Genomic DNA, 18,735 nt, shown 5'->3' on the forward strand with positions numbered 1-18,735 from the left:
ATAACCAGAGCTCTTCTCTATACTTAGAAGTCCAGCTGCTTACAATACACAAGTATTACCAATTTTCTTTTTTTTTTTTTTTTTTTTTAATTTTTATAGCAAAAAATGGTGTGAAAGGTATTTTATGTTTTGTTGCTCAACAGCTTAAGAAAGCAAAGAAATACATTCTACCTACTTGAAGGTCAGGACAAGCTTTCTGTAACACTTGAATTTTTTCTTGAATTTCAATCAGTTTTCTTCTTTCTTCTTGTAACTGTTTAAGTTCCCGTTGCTGCTGCTGAAGTTTAGCTTCATAAAACTTCTCTCTGTGTAAATAAGTTATCCGCATATTACTTGGCAAGAAGTTGCTTAAAGCATGATTCTACCGGCCCTTGAGAAAGGCATACCTTGCTTTTTCATTCAGTCCTACATCTTTTTGTAACTTGTTGGTACTAGCTCGGACATTGTTCGGTTGTTGCTTCGTCTCTTCCATCTCACCCAAAAACAAGTCACCAATATTAGATGCATTTGCAATTGTTGCTTGAGGCTCTGGATCATCATCCTAAAAGGATGTCAGAAAGGCAGTTAGACTATTCTCAAGCTGATACACAAAATGAAACAAGTTTAGTTTGTCAAACTACTTTTTCAAAATTAAACAATCTGAATAGCTTTGTCTTTTGTTCAGATCATAAACTGAGAAGTCATCATCTTCATGGCATCATGACTAAGATAAATTAAGTTAATGAGAAAATTTCAAGTTATAAAGCTCACACTACTAGAACTTCCACAACAAATGCAAGATAACGTGTCTCATTCTGGAAGCATAAACCACTTGAATTGTATTTTATGCCTGCAACTGAGCGAGAGAAACACACAGGCACGTCAAGAAACAAAGGGGGAGGCAAAAAGAGGAACAGGAGACTGAGGTGAACAAGACTGCTTAATTACTGTAGTCATGAAGTTAAGTATTACTATTAACAGCTTAAAATAAAACCAAAAACTGCTCCTGAAAGTTAATTCTAAAATATTTTAGAAACAGCCTTCTACATAGTTCTATATTCCACTTTTCTTGTTTTCGTAACTTTTGTATTTTCAGTTCTCAAAATGAAAATACTAAAGCTGTAGCCACTGCTTCTTTTGTTTTCCTGCATGATCATTCTTAAGACAGAACTTGCTGAACAGCAGAGATCATCAGCGACCAAGTATGACACAGCTATGCGGACCTACAGTACCATTACTGAGTACATGCAGATACAAGCCTTGTAAATATGAAGGAAAGATTGAAGACATGCCATTAATTATGCTATTTATTAAGGAAGCTGCTGTACAATCTCTAGTTCTGATTTATACCACTGTACAGTTAACCTTTCTACAGTGACGATAAAAACAAGGCTGATCAAGATACCGAGAAATTTTTGATAGCAGTATAATCTTGAAATTACAACAGAGTGTTTATACTGTTGCTATCGTAAAACGTACGTTCTGAGATTGATTTTAGAGTTCTCACATAAAGCCTTTACATTTCTGATACGCCTATGAGTATTCAGTACACAGACATTACATTAGATAGTGCTCAAATGTGAGTATTCTGTAAGGACATTAGATTCATGAAAATATACTTTTAATAAACACCACTACATTAGCATGGCATATTCTAAATTAAAAAGTCAGTTCATAGTTGGCCCTCAAGACTCAAAAAAAACCCCCAACCTCCAAACCAAAAAACAACCACACACCTCCCAACCCCAAAGCAAAATACCCCAACTTGAACACGTTGCAACACCCTAAGACTTTAATTGAGAACAAGTAGTTTTTCCTCACTGATTGAATGATGTTGCAAAACTTAGGATTCAGAAACGAAAACTTGGGAATATTCATTATAAGCTTAAAAATGTAGATTGGTATTATTTAAAGAAAAATATTAGACTTCTTCATCTGTATTTTGTAATCCCATGCTAAAGATAAGTATGAAGGCCATTCTTCTGTTAGGTTAGCAATCTCCCAAGAGAATTCCAAATTTGAACTTCAGAAGTATCACCCTTGACTTCAGAAAAATCAAACTCTCTCTTTTTCCCCAGCCTAAACCCAACCATTTTAAATGTTACATTAAGCAGAGTGGTTTTCCCTATTAAAACTTACACATTACATGAAATAATGAATGCTAAATTTTTGTGCACAGATTTATATTCTTAAAATAATACCTGCACCATAGCAGCAAGGTTTTGTAACTGTCTAAGTTTCTGTTTTGCAGCTATAAGCCTATTGATCTTCTGCTCAAACTCAGCATCTCCAACAGCATCACCCAGGCTGCTTCTGTGACTAGACAGGGAATCTTCACTAACTCTATCTTCTTCCACATCGTCATCTTCAGCTTGGGGTAGGTCAATATCTTTGGCATCCTCCCTATTATGACAGTCTGGAGGTGGGGAGAGGAGAAAACAAAACAGTACCAATGACACATTATTGAACTTCTGAAGTCCGCTGTAATTACTGGACATTAGAAAACGATCAGCTTATTGATTATACTCTTGAACATTTTGCTTATCAAACAAGGTTCACCCAATCTGTATGGCTATCATAATTATTTGCGCTAAGACTTAAAATTACAGAAGATTTTAGAACATACCTAGAGTAGAAGACATTTTTAGAGTCCTTATATTAGCAGCAGATCGGTTATTTATTTCACAGTCTGTATTAAGATGTCTTCCATCTCTGTTATTAGTTCCACACTGTACATTTGAGTTGCTATTTATTTCACTCCAACTACTGATTCCTTGAGGGTTTCTAGGGTAAAGTGCATTATTCATGTTAACTTTTTAAGAAATTATATTGATGGAATTTTACTTCAGCTGTTTTATTAACTGGCTTTTATGGGACTGTGCCCTGACCCTTAAAAAAAAAAAAACAAACAAAAACCAAACCAAAAAAACCCAAAACAAAACAAAAAACCAACCCCATATAAAAATCCATCTAGACATTCAGAATTTCTCAGTATCAATCTCTCCAGCAGATTTTTTTCTTAATTGCTAGATCTACAACAATACAAGAGGTTTTCAAGGTACATGTCTGTATTATAAAATCTTTGTAAGATTCATAGCTAAATTAGTATTAATTTCTGCACAGTGAAGATCCTTGATGCACACAGTTGCCCTGTTAAGAGTATAACTCTAAATGCCTCTCTAATCTGAAGTTCGTTTTTATTCCAATTCTCTAGTCTAGGCCTGTCAACCTTCTAGTGGAATTCCATATGCATAATTCACTGCTTAAACCCATAGGAATTACAGATTTTGAAGTCTCTTATAGTGATTTTCTAAATTTCCAGTCTAATCTACGTCTGCTACATAACTAAGCACAAGATTAATAAGAATCATCTCTATAAGAAATCTACTTCAAATTAAAAATTTTGTAAAATTACTGTAATCACAGAACTAAGTTAATTCTGGTTGACTGAAATAATGTATTGCTTCAGAAAATCTGTAACAACTTAGCAAAAAGTATGACAACCTAATATTTGTAACAGGCTGTGGATCCTCATGTTCAGAATCACTTTCTGATTCTTCTGTTTCTTCCTCTTCCTTAGTGTTTTCATTCACAGCATCTGTCATCATATCAGATGTTTGCTCATAATAGTGAACTAACTCACGTAACTCATTCAGCCTCTTACGAACTTCATTTAGCTTCCTGAGGAGAAAAAGAGAATATGCTGTGTTTTGTCACATTAATCAAATGTATGTAGAGTTGAAAAGTACATATATAATTTATAGTTCTTAAAGTTTACTGCCATTTTCCTAGCTGTAAGAACCTTCTGCTTGAAGCTCTGAACTCTTAACTGTCTTGGACCATTTACTAAGAGGTCTATAATATTAAATTGATTAGATTAAAATATGAAATGATTTATTAACACATAACTTATTAAAAAATTAACACTCAAAATCACTAAAGCACGTCATGAAAAAACCAAAGAACATTTACTGAAGCTTTTCTGTTGGATTTAGATTGTCATCCTCTTCACTCTCATTCTGAGAAACCAGGGAATCAGGAGGGTATGGAGCAGATGCAAGGCTATTTGATTCGCCATTGACAACAGTTACTATGCCTACAGGACCAGAGGCAGCTGAAGTTGTACTTCTTTGGTCAATGCTTCTTTGAGGAGAACCTGAAGCAGGAAAAACTACAGAAAAGAAATATAGCTCATAAGAACAACTTGCAAAAAGAAACCTGCTTAACTGTATTAAAATGCTACTACAGAAAATACTACCAACATACAAAATAACAGTTAAAAACTTCTTTTCTTAGAAGAACAAAAGCTTTTGTCTTAAGTTTCATGGCATGCAATGCCAATAGGCAGAGGGCTTCTGTAAAGAAGACTTCATTGAGTTCCTTATAGCTTTATCGAACTTCCAAAGTTGAAGCTTTCATGCTGTGAAACTGCCCAAAGAGTTCTTTTAAGGGTTTACTCACTGGTGAATTTCTTTTTTTTGAAATTTAACAGTTCAACATAAGAAAAATCCTATCAATTTTTTCTTCTGCTAAGCTCTTTTGTCCATATGCTATAGGAAGCAGGCTTGATGTTTGTTTTTTCCAGCTACATGAAATTATACCCAAATATGTTCATATTATATGCATTAAGTACATGTAATAGTACAAGTGTCTCATTTCTTAATGTTAAGGAGAATACGCTGTGATCACTCCTCAGAAGTTTCCAGCTACAGAACAAACTTCACCAGTACAAAAGTATTTCTAGAAACAGAACAGCGGGAACAGCAAGTAGGCCCACATCAAGACTTTCAGAAGAAAAAGCCATCTAGGAAACAGGCCAAAACTCTAGTCCATTCAGACAGTTAAGTTCCTCTGGTACGGCCTACGATCGAAGTCCCAGCGCCCAGTGCGTGAGAAAGTCTTTTGACAGTGGATAAGCAAACCCCATAATGCCATAAAGCTACTGATATCTGAAGTGCCGAGTACGTAACTACAGATGTACTGTGATACAAATACAGAAAGTTCAAGTTCATATGGTACACTCCACAGATCAGATGTGTCACAGACATGCAGTGAAGAAAAAAAATCCTGTCATCACATCCTCACATTAGTCAACTTTGATAATGTTATAAACCAAAGTGCTACTAGCAAAAACTCATGACTATTTGCAGAGCTCTCCATTAAGCCAGAAACTTATACAGCATTAAAAACCATTTACATAATATTGTCCCAGCACAGCTCTATCACCTGCATTTCATTAACCAGTCGCAAGTTGAAAGACCTGAGTTACAAACACACACATTAAAAAAGTTGCATTGTTGAAAAGATACAATTCAGCCTATATTTACTTACAGGAGGAGTTATTTAGATGTTGGTCACGAAGCGTATGAAGTTCTCCTAACAATTTGTCCATTTTTTGCTTTTTACCCTGCAACATTCGCATCTTGTTAAAAAGCTGTGCCTTCTCATCTGACAGGTGTTCAGACATTGAAGAGTTTCTGCTTTGTGAAATCTCTCTGGTAAGTGAAAGACTTTCTGCTTGCCTTCTATTATCTGGTACAGACTGTGTCTAAAAAGAATAATTTCATTTTATTCAGATTACTATGAAAAAAGCCAAAAAAATTTTAAGAAACAAAAAGACCTCTTACAGGCTTGCTAGACTCAAGGCCAGAACAAAGAACATTATAAAGGGAAACTGATGCTGAAAACACTCTCATGTTATCCCAATTATATATTGAGTTAATATATAATTATACTGCAATACAGAAACTACTTCTCTGGACTTCCGTGGAAAACTGTGAGACAGAAAGCATAGATCAGTCACGTAATAACTCCTAAGAACACAAAGATGCTGAGCTTTCAAGTTTGAGGGAACCCTAATTACCCCACTAGCAAATACACACAAATAAGCAAGACAAACATTTAACTGCACTGTTCAAAAGAATAAGAAAAACAAACAGTGGCAAAACTTACACAGTGCAACCCAAGGACTGACCTGAGAATCATGAAGTTGGTTGTGAAAGCGTTGAATTAAGTCATTCAATTCTTCATTCAGTTCTGATGTAAGGCTTACTCCTGAAACACTACCTGTGGTCTCTGTTACAACTGGGCATGCAGAAGGAGGAAAAAAGGTAAATACCTTTCCAAAGTGATGAAATAAAGGCTATTAGATGAAAATGTTTGGTTTAACAAGAACATCAATATACTGCACCTCTTAAAATACAGCAATTATTTTTGAAGTTGTGCCCTTCCCATCAACTTTACTCTTGAAAGATTACTTCCATTACAGGAATGCTAACAAGCCAACTCACAGCTCCTTTGTAAAGAACCATACAAAAGGACTGTAAGTCTGTTCTGGGTTTTACTAAAAAGGTTAGAGCAAAATAAAAACAACCAAGTTGTCTAGGGATGATGGAAACATTTTGCTTGTTACAAACAGTTGTTATTACTTAGTATAGCCAAACTAAGAACAGTGAATGTAATTTTACTTTCTTAAAATAATAAATTAACAGGACACCAAGCTTTCATCTTGGTATCAGTTGTAATCTTTCCAGCTGCAAACAGAGCCTTGGGGGGTTGTCCTTCAAAAAGCTTTATGAGAGGAATACATTAAAAACAAAGTTTTTTTCCCCTCTCTGAAAGCTCAGATTGAAACAGTATTAAGATACAGAACTGGCAGTTGAGAGATCCAAATAACTTTTCTTTTTCCCCAAATATGAACCAACACTTCATAAGAAAAATCAAGCACAAGTATTATTTATTTGTTACCTGCACAATAAAGCTTTACTATTTTTAAATTTAAAAGCATTTATTTTGCCCATGTGAAATTTTAATCTTTACTTTTCCTACCCTACAGTTCTGGTACATACCACATCTTTAAGTTCACACAAGCAGCAGTAAGAAAGTGTTATTAAGAGTGACATAAGCGGAAAAGTGAAACATAAAAACAACACCGAAGAATTAAAAAACCCAAAGTTCTAATTTATCATAAACAATCGTATTTTTCTACCCACTTCATCTACCCACTCCTCATCAAGATGGGAGTTTTGTATATTTGAGGAAAGAAGACAAAACAGATGCCAGCACAGGTCTACTGCTATGGAGCAGATAGGAGAAGCAATTACTGAAAATCATTTAAGAAATAAAGAAACACCTTTTGAAGGCACTTGCTTCTCTTGCTCCTGTGGTAGCTTTCTAAAAGCTCTCTACCTACCAACTTCTCTGCTTCTCTCCTACACTAAAATCTAGAGTTTTCTTAACTAGTTCCACCTTCTTTCCTACAGTCTATCAAATCAAGGACAGGAGAAAAAGCCAGAAAGAGGAGTTCATCAGAGCAAGGAACCTTAATGAGAGACTTTTTGTAAAATGTAGAAACCAATGCTTTTATTTCTACAAATGAAGCTACCTCAAATACAAAACTTAACTGTAATAAGAACTGCTACCCCCCTCTAAATCAAGCCTAACGACAACTCTTATGGGGGGAGAGTCATGCAACAGTAACAGACTGAATCTGAACTTGCTCAGTGCAAAAACATCATTCCCTACGACTGCGCACATAACTGTACCCCATTTCCACAGAAAACTGACCAGGATTTAGGGAGGGGTGGGGGGCAGGACAAGTTTCCAACAAACAAAAGGTAAAACGTATGTCAACAGTGCACAAAGCAAGGACAACTGTCTCCCTTTTAAGACTGAACTCTTGAGAAAACAACTCTGCTGACAAGCTTTACGCAGATATCCAAAAGAAGTCTCTGTCCCAAAGATAATATTTAAAAATTTGGGAATATATAAAATAAAATTAGAAGAATGCTTTTAAACTGAAGGTTATCACATAAAGGTGGTGCTCTATTATCAGAGTCATGCCCCCAATTTACATGCCATAGAATTTCAGAGTTCTAGTTTCATATTTACTTATGTAACTGCTTTAGCAACTTCCTCCTTTCTGTTATTGGATGAACCATTATTCTACCAATGGCTATTAAAATGTCAAGCAACCAGCAACCAAAAACCCCATGAAAAAGCAAACAAAATCTCAAACTACCAACTGCCTATAGCCAGAATGATACAGAAAGGGAGAGAACACTTCGTATCCCTCACGCCGATTCTTTCCTTCGGAGGCCTGGTGCAATGATGGAGATGAGGGGCAGACTCCTAATCTGATGTCATAGACCAATTCATAAGAGAAAATCCCACACTTTTAGGATTTTAAAGTAAACCACAGAAATCAGCTGTGTGGTTTTTAACTGACACATCATTTTACAATGTTACATTGTCAACTCTTTTCAGAAACAGAAGCCTTGCAGTAAAATTTTTAAAAAGTGTATTATAAAAAAGATTTTTTTAATGTGTATTCCACAATTCCAGCTTTAATCATTCAATAAGCATGCTAACATACTATCAAAGATACTGTCATTCCACATACCAGAATCATCCATGACAGCAATTGCTTGCTCTGCTTTATGTTGCAAAGCAAGAAGAGCTGCCTGTCTTCCTTGAAGAGCCTTCAATTGCTCCTGCTGTTGTAGCATCCTTTTCAATAAATCATGCTGCTTCTTCAAGTTCTCCAACTCCTCTTTAGCTTCCTGTTGAGGATCTCTGGCCTGCAAGATATGGAAGAACATTACCAGAATCATGACAATTTATTTGTTACTAGTGACAAAAATGTCAAAACAAGCAGGACTTCAACAGAATTTTACACTCAACAGCCTAGTGAGTGTAAAAAGGTGAAAATGAAACAGCTTCACCTTTCTGGTAGTCCCTTTCAGTCTAAAAATTTGAGACATCCAGTAGGGAGAAGCCTGTACCACCAAGACATGCTTACCACTCCTGGGGGTTAAGTTTTCTTTAGAAATCCAGTCATCTGCCCTAACATGTCCCAGAGACTAACCCCCAAGTATCCCTCTGTCTTTTGAGTCATAAAAGAGGGCATTAAGCGGTAAGACTGGTAAAGCTCAGCAAAATAAGGCATAGTATCACAGAGCTACATATAATAGAAGATCTAGATTGATTTACTGGCCTAAAAATCTCTACAGTTTCAACAGAACATTTTGGGCAGTTATTCTTCTCTAACCTATAACGTGTTTAATTTTGTATGCTGTATTTATGCCATAGATACTAGAATAGATCAGATTTAGGTAAATCAATTTCAAAACAAAAACATGCACAGAACCACCATGTACCATGTTTTTCAAACACATAGAAATAGATGTGAAGGAATGAAAGCATGTTGGGCAGTTAGAATATATTAAAACTAAGTTATTTTCCTCATCCTACCATAATTAAAAGCTGGAGACTTGCCTCAAAACTTTTATTCAAGGATTGTCTGCAAATCAAGTATTTTAATGAGACATCCACAGTTAAGATCCTCATCCTGTTTTAAGTCGAATTATAGCACTATGCAGATGAAACCATGGAAAAATTTGCCCCCTTTTTGTTAGGAGTTGACAAGTATTTAAAAAGAACATTACTAACTTAAAAACATCATCTTCTCTCCACATAGTGCTGAGTTCCTTAAGTACAAAATTCTCTAGGTCCAAAAATTCTGCACCAAATGTCGGATTAGAAGCAGGCATCTTATTAACTAGTTCTGGGTACCAGGGAACGCTCAACTTTCCAGTAGAGAAAGGAGAACACATCCAGTATTCTAAACTTCTCAAATTAACATCACTAAAACATGCGCTGCAACTGGCACTGATCATTCCTCTTAAATCTTCATCTTATATATAAAAAGCAGAGTAGAAGCAAAATAGCGTACACAATGAAATCAACACAGGATGGAACAGAGGGAAGAAAGGGAAAAGGGGAATGTGTCTCAGTCTTGCTCACCCATTAAATAACACAAGCTTTATCCAAAGCACCAGATTTGCTTGAGTTCATTAAAATCATGTAACAAATTTGTCAAGCTTAGTTCTACATTTAGACTAACAAGCCTGACAAAACACTTAAGCCTTTTATTTTGGGGGGGGGGAGGGGGAATCAAAATTAGACTTTTTTTTTTTTTAAATCAGAGACAAAGCATTGAAAAGCTGGTAACAGGTAACAAAAGTAGTTTTAGACTCCAAGCCCCTTAGTCTTCCCCCTTCCAACTAAGTATTTATATAAACAGCTATACAAAAACATTTGTGGAACAAGTTAAGGCTACTAATCTCTTATTTATTTTCTCTATATGGTACTAGCTTAAATTTGCATTGGTAGACCATTGGCGTAAACATGACAAGTGTCTCAAAGTCACATTTACAGTATTGTTTCCCCCAGAAAGAGAACAGCAAAACTGGAAGGATCATCTACATAAAATCAGAACACCTGCTGTACAGTTACATGTAGTACTTTCTCTGTCAATGTTGGCACTTCAGAAGAGAAAGTTGTCAAACATTTCTATGTAAAGAAAAAAAATTCCAGGCAAAGAAGATTAATTCAGTGAAAATGAAAAGACAGCTGGATACAGATAAGCAGGCCAAATGGGAACATTCACTGTAAGTTACAAATACATTTGAAGCGGTTAACAGGAGAAAGAAGAAAAAAAAAAGCAGCATGTATAAACCCTATTTGAGGGTAAAATAATATTTTGAAGTGTACCTTTGAAGGCAATCCATGTTCTTGGCTATTAATCCTACAAGGCCAGATTTCCCTGTCATTCAGAGCAGCTCTGTCACTTTTCCCTTTAGGACTTGCTGTAACATCAATGTCTGTAACCTGTTCCTGTGAAGCTGAATTCCCTAGTTTGTCCTCAATGCGGGGCCGAATGCTCAAACTAAAAGATATCTCCTTTATTAAATAGTTGAGTAGGTTAGATTTTGATCATGTGCTCCAAATTAGTATGCATTTTTAAGTTACAAACCTACCCACTTGTATCTTGTCAAATAATGAAAACTAGTATGGAATAAAATCTAAAGAGCAAAGACATTTTTATTCATTCTTAGACATTTTTATTCATTCTTAGAATTTTCTTAACAATAAGGCTCCATATAGCAATCAACCTGATATGAAGTATTCATTCTGCATGTAATATACTGAAAGCTGAGCATAAAGAGAAATTAGATGCAAAATGAAGAGCCAAACATAAAACTAACACCCATTTTGCAAAGATGAAGAAAAACATACATTTATGTGCATACTTAAAAACTGTACTGGTCTTTTTCAGCATTTTTTTTTTTTTTTTAAGTTAAAGGTACATCTTCCATGTCTATTTTATTTCTTTACAGGGACAGAAAGAGTTCTTACAAAGCTAAAAATAATTACAAAAACTTCGTAATCTTTTAACTGCTCTTTTACTTCCAAGCATGTAAGTTCTCTTCATCTGTAGAGCATTCAGAGTACTAACTGGCTAAAAGAGTACCAGCTCTCTAGTACCTTTCCTCAGTATAGCAGTATTGGAAGATGTAAAACATAAGTTGCTATAAGATGCTTTTGTACGTACTGCAAGAATTGTTTAGCATGTCAATATAAAAGCTTTTATAAATGGAAAGGAATCTTCCTTTCTGTGTATCTCAGAACTAAATTCAGATCACATTTTTCTAAAAGGTGCTCATTTTTCCAAAAAAAGGAGAGAAACTTGTGTTAGGTCAATACTTCCATCATATTGCTAGAAAGATGCTTGGGCAATGGCCCACTAATGACTCATTTCTAACCTTCTCACCCAACACCATCAAGTTTTCCCCACTACAAGAAACAAACTTAGAGATGAAAAATTGTATAGAAAACTATTCTTTCCTATATCAATCCAGTGCATGCTCTGCCAAAGTAAACATTTAACCCTTCATTCTATTTTGCAGAAAAAATATTTTAAAAAACTAATTAAGACTAATCAACTAAATGTTGTTGTGACAGAATCATTACTTTTTCCCCATATAAAAAAAAAAAAAAAATCTACACATGCACGAACACCTCCTAAACAGAGTGCTGGGGGATTTACCGTTTTTTAATTCAACTGCAGATTATGACACTATCACAACAATCATGACAAAACCAAAACAAACTCTTCATTTCTAGCACCTTAATTACTAAAAGGCAGCTTACCGTAGTATCTGAAGCCTCAGACTGCACATCAATGTTTAGCGATGTGCTCTCACCTACAGAACCAGATCCCACAGCTGAATCTACAGTCCGAACATCATCCTCCTCATTTTCTCTAGCCTGAAATATTTCATTGGCATAAATCAAAAGCTATATAAGGGGGCAGTAAAAATGAATCACGGAAGGTACTGTGTATCAAAACCAACACCCCCAGTAGCACCATCAAAACATCAATGGTCAACTCCTAAAAAAGCTTACAGTGCAGAAACAAATATATTATGTTCTCAAACTTACAAGCATCTTTTGCAAAAATTTCAGATAGGATTTCTCCTGCTCTTTAAGGTGATCTATAAGGTGCGATAAACGCTCAACATTGGCCGATCTTTCATTTTTCTCTACAAGATCATCCCGCATGGAGCTGGCCTTAGCAATATAGTCGCGAATTTGAACTAGTCTGCTCACAATCTGTAAAGACACTGAAATTACTGAATGCATTCAGCTACAGCTTAAATGTATTTAATAATGCACAAGACATGGTGATAGCAACAGCAAAGTAGTAATTCAAGGGGTGACATACCAGTACTTTCAATCCTATAAGCACACTTCTGCAAGTGGTTAAAGGTCAACAGCTTTTATAAGCATAGATTTATGCATGCATGAAGTTGCAAGGCTGAAGCATGGGGCTTCTCATCAACATAGGCTAAAACAGAATTGAGCTCATAAATATATGAAAATATTAAACTGTGAGAATATTTTCTGTATAAAAGAGAACCAACCTCTAAGATGAAAATTAATACTGCTTCTGTTACCAATAAGCAGATTTCTAAAGAACAATACATGATTAAGTTTGGTTTCACATTTTCCTCAAGTTGCCTTTTAGAACAGTGGGAAGAAAAGCATTTCCAATGAAGATCTAAGTTAATACTTTTCAGAAATTTAGAAAGATGCACTGAAAAGTAACGAGGTAATTAAAACCCTTCCAAGAGTCAATAGTCTGTAGACTTTATAGGCTATATAAATACCTGGCTACTATCCATAGCTGGTTCTCCCCTTCCATCTTCATGAGCAGAGACATGACAATTTTGCAAGAAATCTTTGCTTAGAGCAGCTCCAAACAACTCTTTACATTGCACTGATGCCCCACTTTCCTTTTTCTGGGAACCTGAGGCAGGATCTTTGCTTTTGTTAGTGTTTATCTGCAGTGACAGGAAGTTGAATGGTTTTTTGTTTTCATTAAGTTGACGTTTGTTGTTAGCAGCTGTTGCCCTGCCTTGAGAATCACTTCCAATGCTTCTCTATAAACAAACAAAAAAACAAAACAATCGCTTTATTTTTTTCCTCCGATACATTCTCAACAGTAATTAGCTTCACTGTTTGGATAACCAGTTCTGCAGTATTATTATTAGACTGATTTTGAAGTTACATTATTAGTCACTGACTAGCCAAAAGCTAGCTAAAGACAGTGCCAGTGACTTTTGTCATAGTTTTCAGGAAGCAAGCCCACCCTCCCAGAACAGCTGAGAAGCAAAAGGATTCTGCAGTTCCTCAGAGCTTAGTTCCTCATCTTTGCTGTGGCCTCCACCTTTGATATAGTGAAAGGCATCCTACTTCGCCAGGTACAGTCGAGAGAATAACAATAATAAGAGAGCAACACATTCACTTGCAGAATATGATACCTTGTAACTTATAGCAACTTGTTGCCGCAACATACATTTGGGGAGGAAGTTATGCCCAGTCTTCATATTCTAAGTCAAAGCAATGAATTGCATTTGAAAATCTTCACAATCCAAGCACATTAACAACAAACTTCAGCAAAGATTAACAAGCCTCTATTCTGAAACTGTTAGCACAAATTTATGCCTTGTTACCAAAGAATTAATCCCTCATACTTTTAATTGTTTTGGACAAGGGAAAGATGCCATCATCCCAAAGAAGCTGTTATGGCTCAAGAATTCATGCCATACATTTCTCTACACTCTACTGAAGAGCAGTTTTTAATGCTACTCTTTTGCTTAATCCACAAGGATAACAATGTTCAGAATCACAAAATGTCACTTCAGGAATGACTTCGAGTGTCAGACAAGTATGATGAGTAAGAAATACTGATTGGAGGACACAGGAATTTGTAAATGATTGAGAGGAAGAAAGTGAAGACAGCTAGTGTACTCTCAAGCATAGGAAAGCCATGGTCCTGAACTTCGCATAATTTTCTCAAGTTCAAAACCAGAATTTTGATTTGGCTCCCATGGTGCCTATTTTTTTTTTTTTTTACCTTAATCACTTACAAGAGCCTTCTTTATTCATCTGTTAAATTATTAAGAGATAGCTGAATAAATTTCGTAGTCTCATTTATAGTGGGAGCTAGTATTCGCACAAACCTGATCCAGATCACTGAAGTTTATTCTTTGTTTAAGCCTTTCTAGCTCAGCCTGCTCTGGAACAGACATCTGGGTCATGTATCGAGCATGAGGAAAACTATGAGGAGTTCTGGTCTTCCGTCGTCCCATTCCAGGTGAGGATTCTGGAGATATATCATTAGTAAGCCTTGTTTCAGCTTCCCCACCAAGCTTTTTCTTGTTTTTTTCTGAAGATCTGTTTGCTTTCTTCTGTTGACTTCCCCAGTCCTTAATTAAGGGGAAGGAGAGGGAAGAAAAAAGTCACATTTGTTATCCACATATAGAAAAAGTAAATGTTTTAATTCAGTGAAAGAGAGTTTACTTCCTTTTTTATGAGTAAAAATTATGAATAAAGGATGAGAAATATTTACAAGTAAAAAGTTTTCTAGAGCAAACGACACATTACAGAATATAATTTTCTCCACTGCATAAATTAAGAACAGCTTGTCAGGAAATTTTAAACCCATTTCATCCTACAATGCATTAAATTCATTTCAAATGAAGCTAAAATTGTATTTTTCTTCTTTGTTGAAGACTCTTCAGCAGTTCAGAACTTTTAAAATTAGAGTTTTCACTGTCATGACACCTACAACGCTTTTGTGTCTAGATACTTTATTTACCCCAAACACTTCCCATAAATACATCTACAGACTTCACCACCTCTGAATTACACTCATTGCTTGCATCTACCTCAATTATTTTTGTTGGTTTTGTGGATGCTTATCTGTAAAGCTGTACTGGTAAGGTTTAGGGTTTTGCATTGTTACCTGCCACTAACAGAATCTACTCGGTAATTTTAACATACAGCATAAAATGACAACTGAAAGATAAGATTAATTATACCGTGTTGTTCAGCCGGTCATCAAGGCTCTCATTGCTCCAGCTAGGCAAGTCCTGATCATTCATGCCTTCTTCAAATGGACCACCTCCTGTTGCCATGACAAGCAATCAATAAAAAGAACCTAAAAGAAATAGTTGAAAGAAACAAGTTTATTAAAATCAGTCAATGTAGAATATTTTAAAGATTTATAATCTGAGATGACAACTACATATTCATTATAAAATGCAAACACAAGGCTATTTTATGAAACTAACACCCCTGTTTACTAAACCGCATTACTAAAAATGTAGCAGTGAGAAGAACAGATACTTGCATTAAAAATTAAACAAGAAGTAGTTGTGGGTTTGAACACACTATATAGTTCTTGGAAAGACTGGTTTGTGATTCATAAAGCCTGCACTTTTGTGTCCAGGGCAATGTCTATTCGAGACATTAAGTGACTTTGGAGATCTAGCATATCAAACTTTCACATTTATTTCAATACTAAGATGTTGACAACAGAGCACTGAAGGGGATACTTGATACAATACATGGAAAATAGACATCAATAAAAGGCTTTTTACTTTTTTTTTACTACAGTTTTAAGTTATTTAAGCAGTGAATGCCATGCCACTTATAGTTTCTAGCAAAACCAAAGAAAATAATTTGGGTTTCCTAGAGCTTTGCTGCTCTCTAGTATTGTCATCCTGTGCAGTATGAAGCAATCTATATATTAGAAGTTTTCATTTTCACTTCTAGGTTTGACATTAGTAATAAAAAAGTTGTTTAAGCTGAAAGATCAGAAACAAAGTATTCCTTTATGGCAGTAAAATTCGATTAGCCTCTTCAAAAGGTGAAGAATACGTAACTGTATATACTCTCAGGCTGCAATAAAAACTGTGTAGCCTAAGTGCTGCTGGCACAATTCCACTGTACAAAGCTACAAACCTTTTCTTTATAACAGCTATGAAGTTCTGTTACACATGTAGAAGAAAAACAGTCTCGCGAAGAATTACTTTTTCCAACTAGTTTTAACTGCTTAAGTTAGGACATGATCCTAGCTCTATCTTTAACTGAAAAAAAAAATTAAATCAAAAAGAACCATTTACTTCTAAATGTTTTACTGCAACTTATCTACTATTAATTTTCACACCAAGATTTGCCATAGTGCAGGTGAAGAAATCACCTAAAACTCAAGATTAAGAAGTATCTAAGAAGGTTATTTTTTTAATAATCAGTTCCAGAAAAAAAATAATCCTGAACTAACTTTAAAAGCTGTACTAGTACACCTATCTTGCTTAGGTATAGTATTCAACCAAAATCACACAGTACAGCCCTCTCAGTAGGTGCACTTGCACAAAGCAGTATTTTTATGCAAACACAGCCTATTACCATACCATTAAGGAAATGGGATCTACCAGGTATGCTCATCATACCATAACCACATCTCCACTTGGCAGTGTACCAACATCAGTCACACTAACACAGTTAGGAGTAATTCAGCTTCTGTATCTCAAAATCAGAATCATAACACAGATATAACTAAGTGCCTGCTACTTTGGGAACTGGCAGATCTGTGCCCTACCGTTCTTGCACATTCATTCGTACTCCGTTCTTTGTCCCAACAGTAGTGTCTACTAGGCTGTGCAATCAGAGGGTACCATCTATAAACTAGCTAGCCAACAAACAAAACCAAAATTAAAAAAAAACCCAAACAGATGAATTCTCAACTGCATAAGCTCCCTGATCTGGCCAACTTTATGACTATATAAGAACTATCTGTAGGGTCAAGGAAGGCAAATAAAAGCTATGTCATCAGGAAGAGCGAAACCCAGACAGATCAACTGTAAAACCACACCTTCTGTGTTACTTTCACCCAGGTGAACTGTCAGATTTATTTAGAAAATAAGAACACAATGCCCTTTCACAGTTTGTTTTCATGTAGAAGCACAAGCATCCTATGAAAAGTTCACAGGTAAGCTCTCCTGCTAATTCAAGGTAAATTTCACAAGCACTCAAAACAAAAGTACAGTTATCAGAAAAGAGCTATGTTTTGTAAGAACTTTCTTCAGCTATGGATAAACTGTTCAGCTTCGTAGATGTGCAAGAGCCAACATTTCAACTTGTACTCTATCCTGACATATGCCACTAAGCATAATGAGTTCATCTCAACAAGATTAGAGGCCATCTGGGTTTACAGTTCAGTTCAGTAAGCTGTTTCCTCATCATCATGTTATATAATTTTACTAAAATGATAGCAAAAAGATGATTTTCCCTACCGTCTGCTGCAAAAACAAGAATCAGCAGTATTCATCTTAACAACACAAATAAGTATTCACATTTATTTAATTTAAAACTTTCACAAAAGTTATCTTCAACTATCTTTCTTGTAGGAGTCTCTGATTACATCTGAAGTAAATTCACTGCCACAGATGGAATATGCTGAATAATATTGTCAAACAAGAACACTAGGCATATGCCAATGCACTCTAAGAAATACAGCTCAAAAATGATAATGCCCAGGTTATTTCCAGCAAGCAGATTTTAAAGTGTTCTAACAGAACTGTGCCCTTCTCAGAGAGCAAGTTTCTAAAGATTCATATTATAGTCTTTGATATTTCCGAATTAGTTATATTCAAGTGAGCTAAAGATCACAGAGCTATGCTGATATTCCATCCCTTCAACTCAAAGACACAGAGGTTCAGCCAGCTTTCTCCTTAGAGATGAAACTCTCCCATATGAAGTTGTGTTTTTCACCTCCACACATACACTTTTTACACTGATTTGTATTTTTTCTTACTTTTGATTTTACCAGCTATTTCCAGAAGAAATCCTCTTACAGAAGCTTTGGTGTCCTCCCCTTATGCTATTTCTGCATCCAGCAACCTGCTACCAATCTCAGTTTCTTGCACATTATAGAATCTGTATAAAAGCTCTATCTGAGCATGTGCATACTGCCTTACAACATTTATCAGGGACTTGAAAAAGAAAACACTTTCAAGTATATTTTCTGCAGAAAATAACAACTTAAGATAACACGTAAGACTGCAGTCAAAACATATATGTGTAACAGCAATATGCAAATTGCTCAGAAGTATCACTACAAAACATGTTAACAAATCAAAGATACATATTTTTAAAGGATTTTTTTTTCTACAGCTGAGTTGGTTTTGCATTTTTTTTTTCCCTAAGGCATTCATGTGAACTGCAAGAGCTCTGAAGAACGCTTGATCCTGCACATACAAACTTCTGAAAATTAAAAATGGAAACCAAAAAATTGTAAAAAGCCAACATAGAGCCATAAAGACTGAAAATGGGATCAAACATTTAGGTTTAGCTTTCTAAGACACATGCTCCTCACTGAGCATTAGTTTAGCATTAACTCGTGAAATGCCTACAGAGTATTGTCAACCACACGGTATCGCCAAATAGGAGCAGACAAGGGAGCAAGTCCTCTCTCGTTGCACCGGACAGCCCTCACGCGAGCAAGGCGCTAGGGGAACTGCAAACTCAAGCACCCGGACCACGGCAGGGATGCCCAGCGTCGGG

At 35.7% G+C, this 18,735-nt stretch overlaps 1 protein-coding gene across 13 annotated transcripts in view; it reads right to left on the minus strand.

Annotated features, from left to right (window-relative positions):
- PCM1 (pericentriolar material 1) overlaps nucleotides 1-16,205 on the minus strand; it is a 46,333-nt gene extending 30,128 nt beyond the window's left edge. For 7 of the 13 annotated variants that reach the window (XR_004842458.1, XM_035897735.1, XM_035897741.1 and 4 more), the window contains exons 1-15: nucleotides 16,135-16,205; nucleotides 15,210-15,328; nucleotides 14,349-14,594; nucleotides 12,993-13,265; nucleotides 12,265-12,435; nucleotides 11,974-12,090; nucleotides 8,381-8,558; nucleotides 5,954-6,063; nucleotides 5,311-5,527; nucleotides 3,952-4,150; nucleotides 3,484-3,660; nucleotides 2,606-2,763; nucleotides 2,181-2,395; nucleotides 387-541; nucleotides 176-305 (exon numbers count right to left, since the gene is read on the minus strand). Coding sequence is in view for 12 of the 13 variants with exons in the window: in XM_035897735.1 (XP_035753628.1) it covers nucleotides 176-305; nucleotides 387-541; nucleotides 2,181-2,395; nucleotides 2,606-2,763; nucleotides 3,484-3,660; nucleotides 3,952-4,150; nucleotides 5,311-5,527; nucleotides 5,954-6,063; nucleotides 8,381-8,558; nucleotides 11,974-12,090; nucleotides 12,265-12,435; nucleotides 12,993-13,265; nucleotides 14,349-14,594; nucleotides 15,210-15,305 (2,442 nt within the window). In the remaining variant the exon portion in view is untranslated. The remainder of the gene's footprint in view (nucleotides 1-175; nucleotides 306-386; nucleotides 542-2,180; nucleotides 2,396-2,605; nucleotides 2,764-3,483; nucleotides 3,661-3,951; nucleotides 4,151-5,310; nucleotides 5,528-5,953; nucleotides 6,064-8,380; nucleotides 8,559-11,973; nucleotides 12,091-12,264; nucleotides 12,436-12,992; nucleotides 13,266-14,348; nucleotides 14,595-15,209; nucleotides 15,329-16,134) is intronic. The other 6 variants (XM_035897746.1, XM_035897740.1, XM_035897744.1 and 3 more) reach the window with 4 other exon arrangements.
- Nucleotides 16,206-18,735: the final 2,530 nt, after the last annotated feature.

This window comes from Egretta garzetta, unplaced genomic scaffold (assembly GCF_000687185.1).
Source record: "Egretta garzetta isolate BGI_Z169 unplaced genomic scaffold, ASM68718v1 scaffold46, whole genome shotgun sequence".
Taxonomy (NCBI): Eukaryota; Metazoa; Chordata; class Aves; order Pelecaniformes; family Ardeidae; genus Egretta; species Egretta garzetta.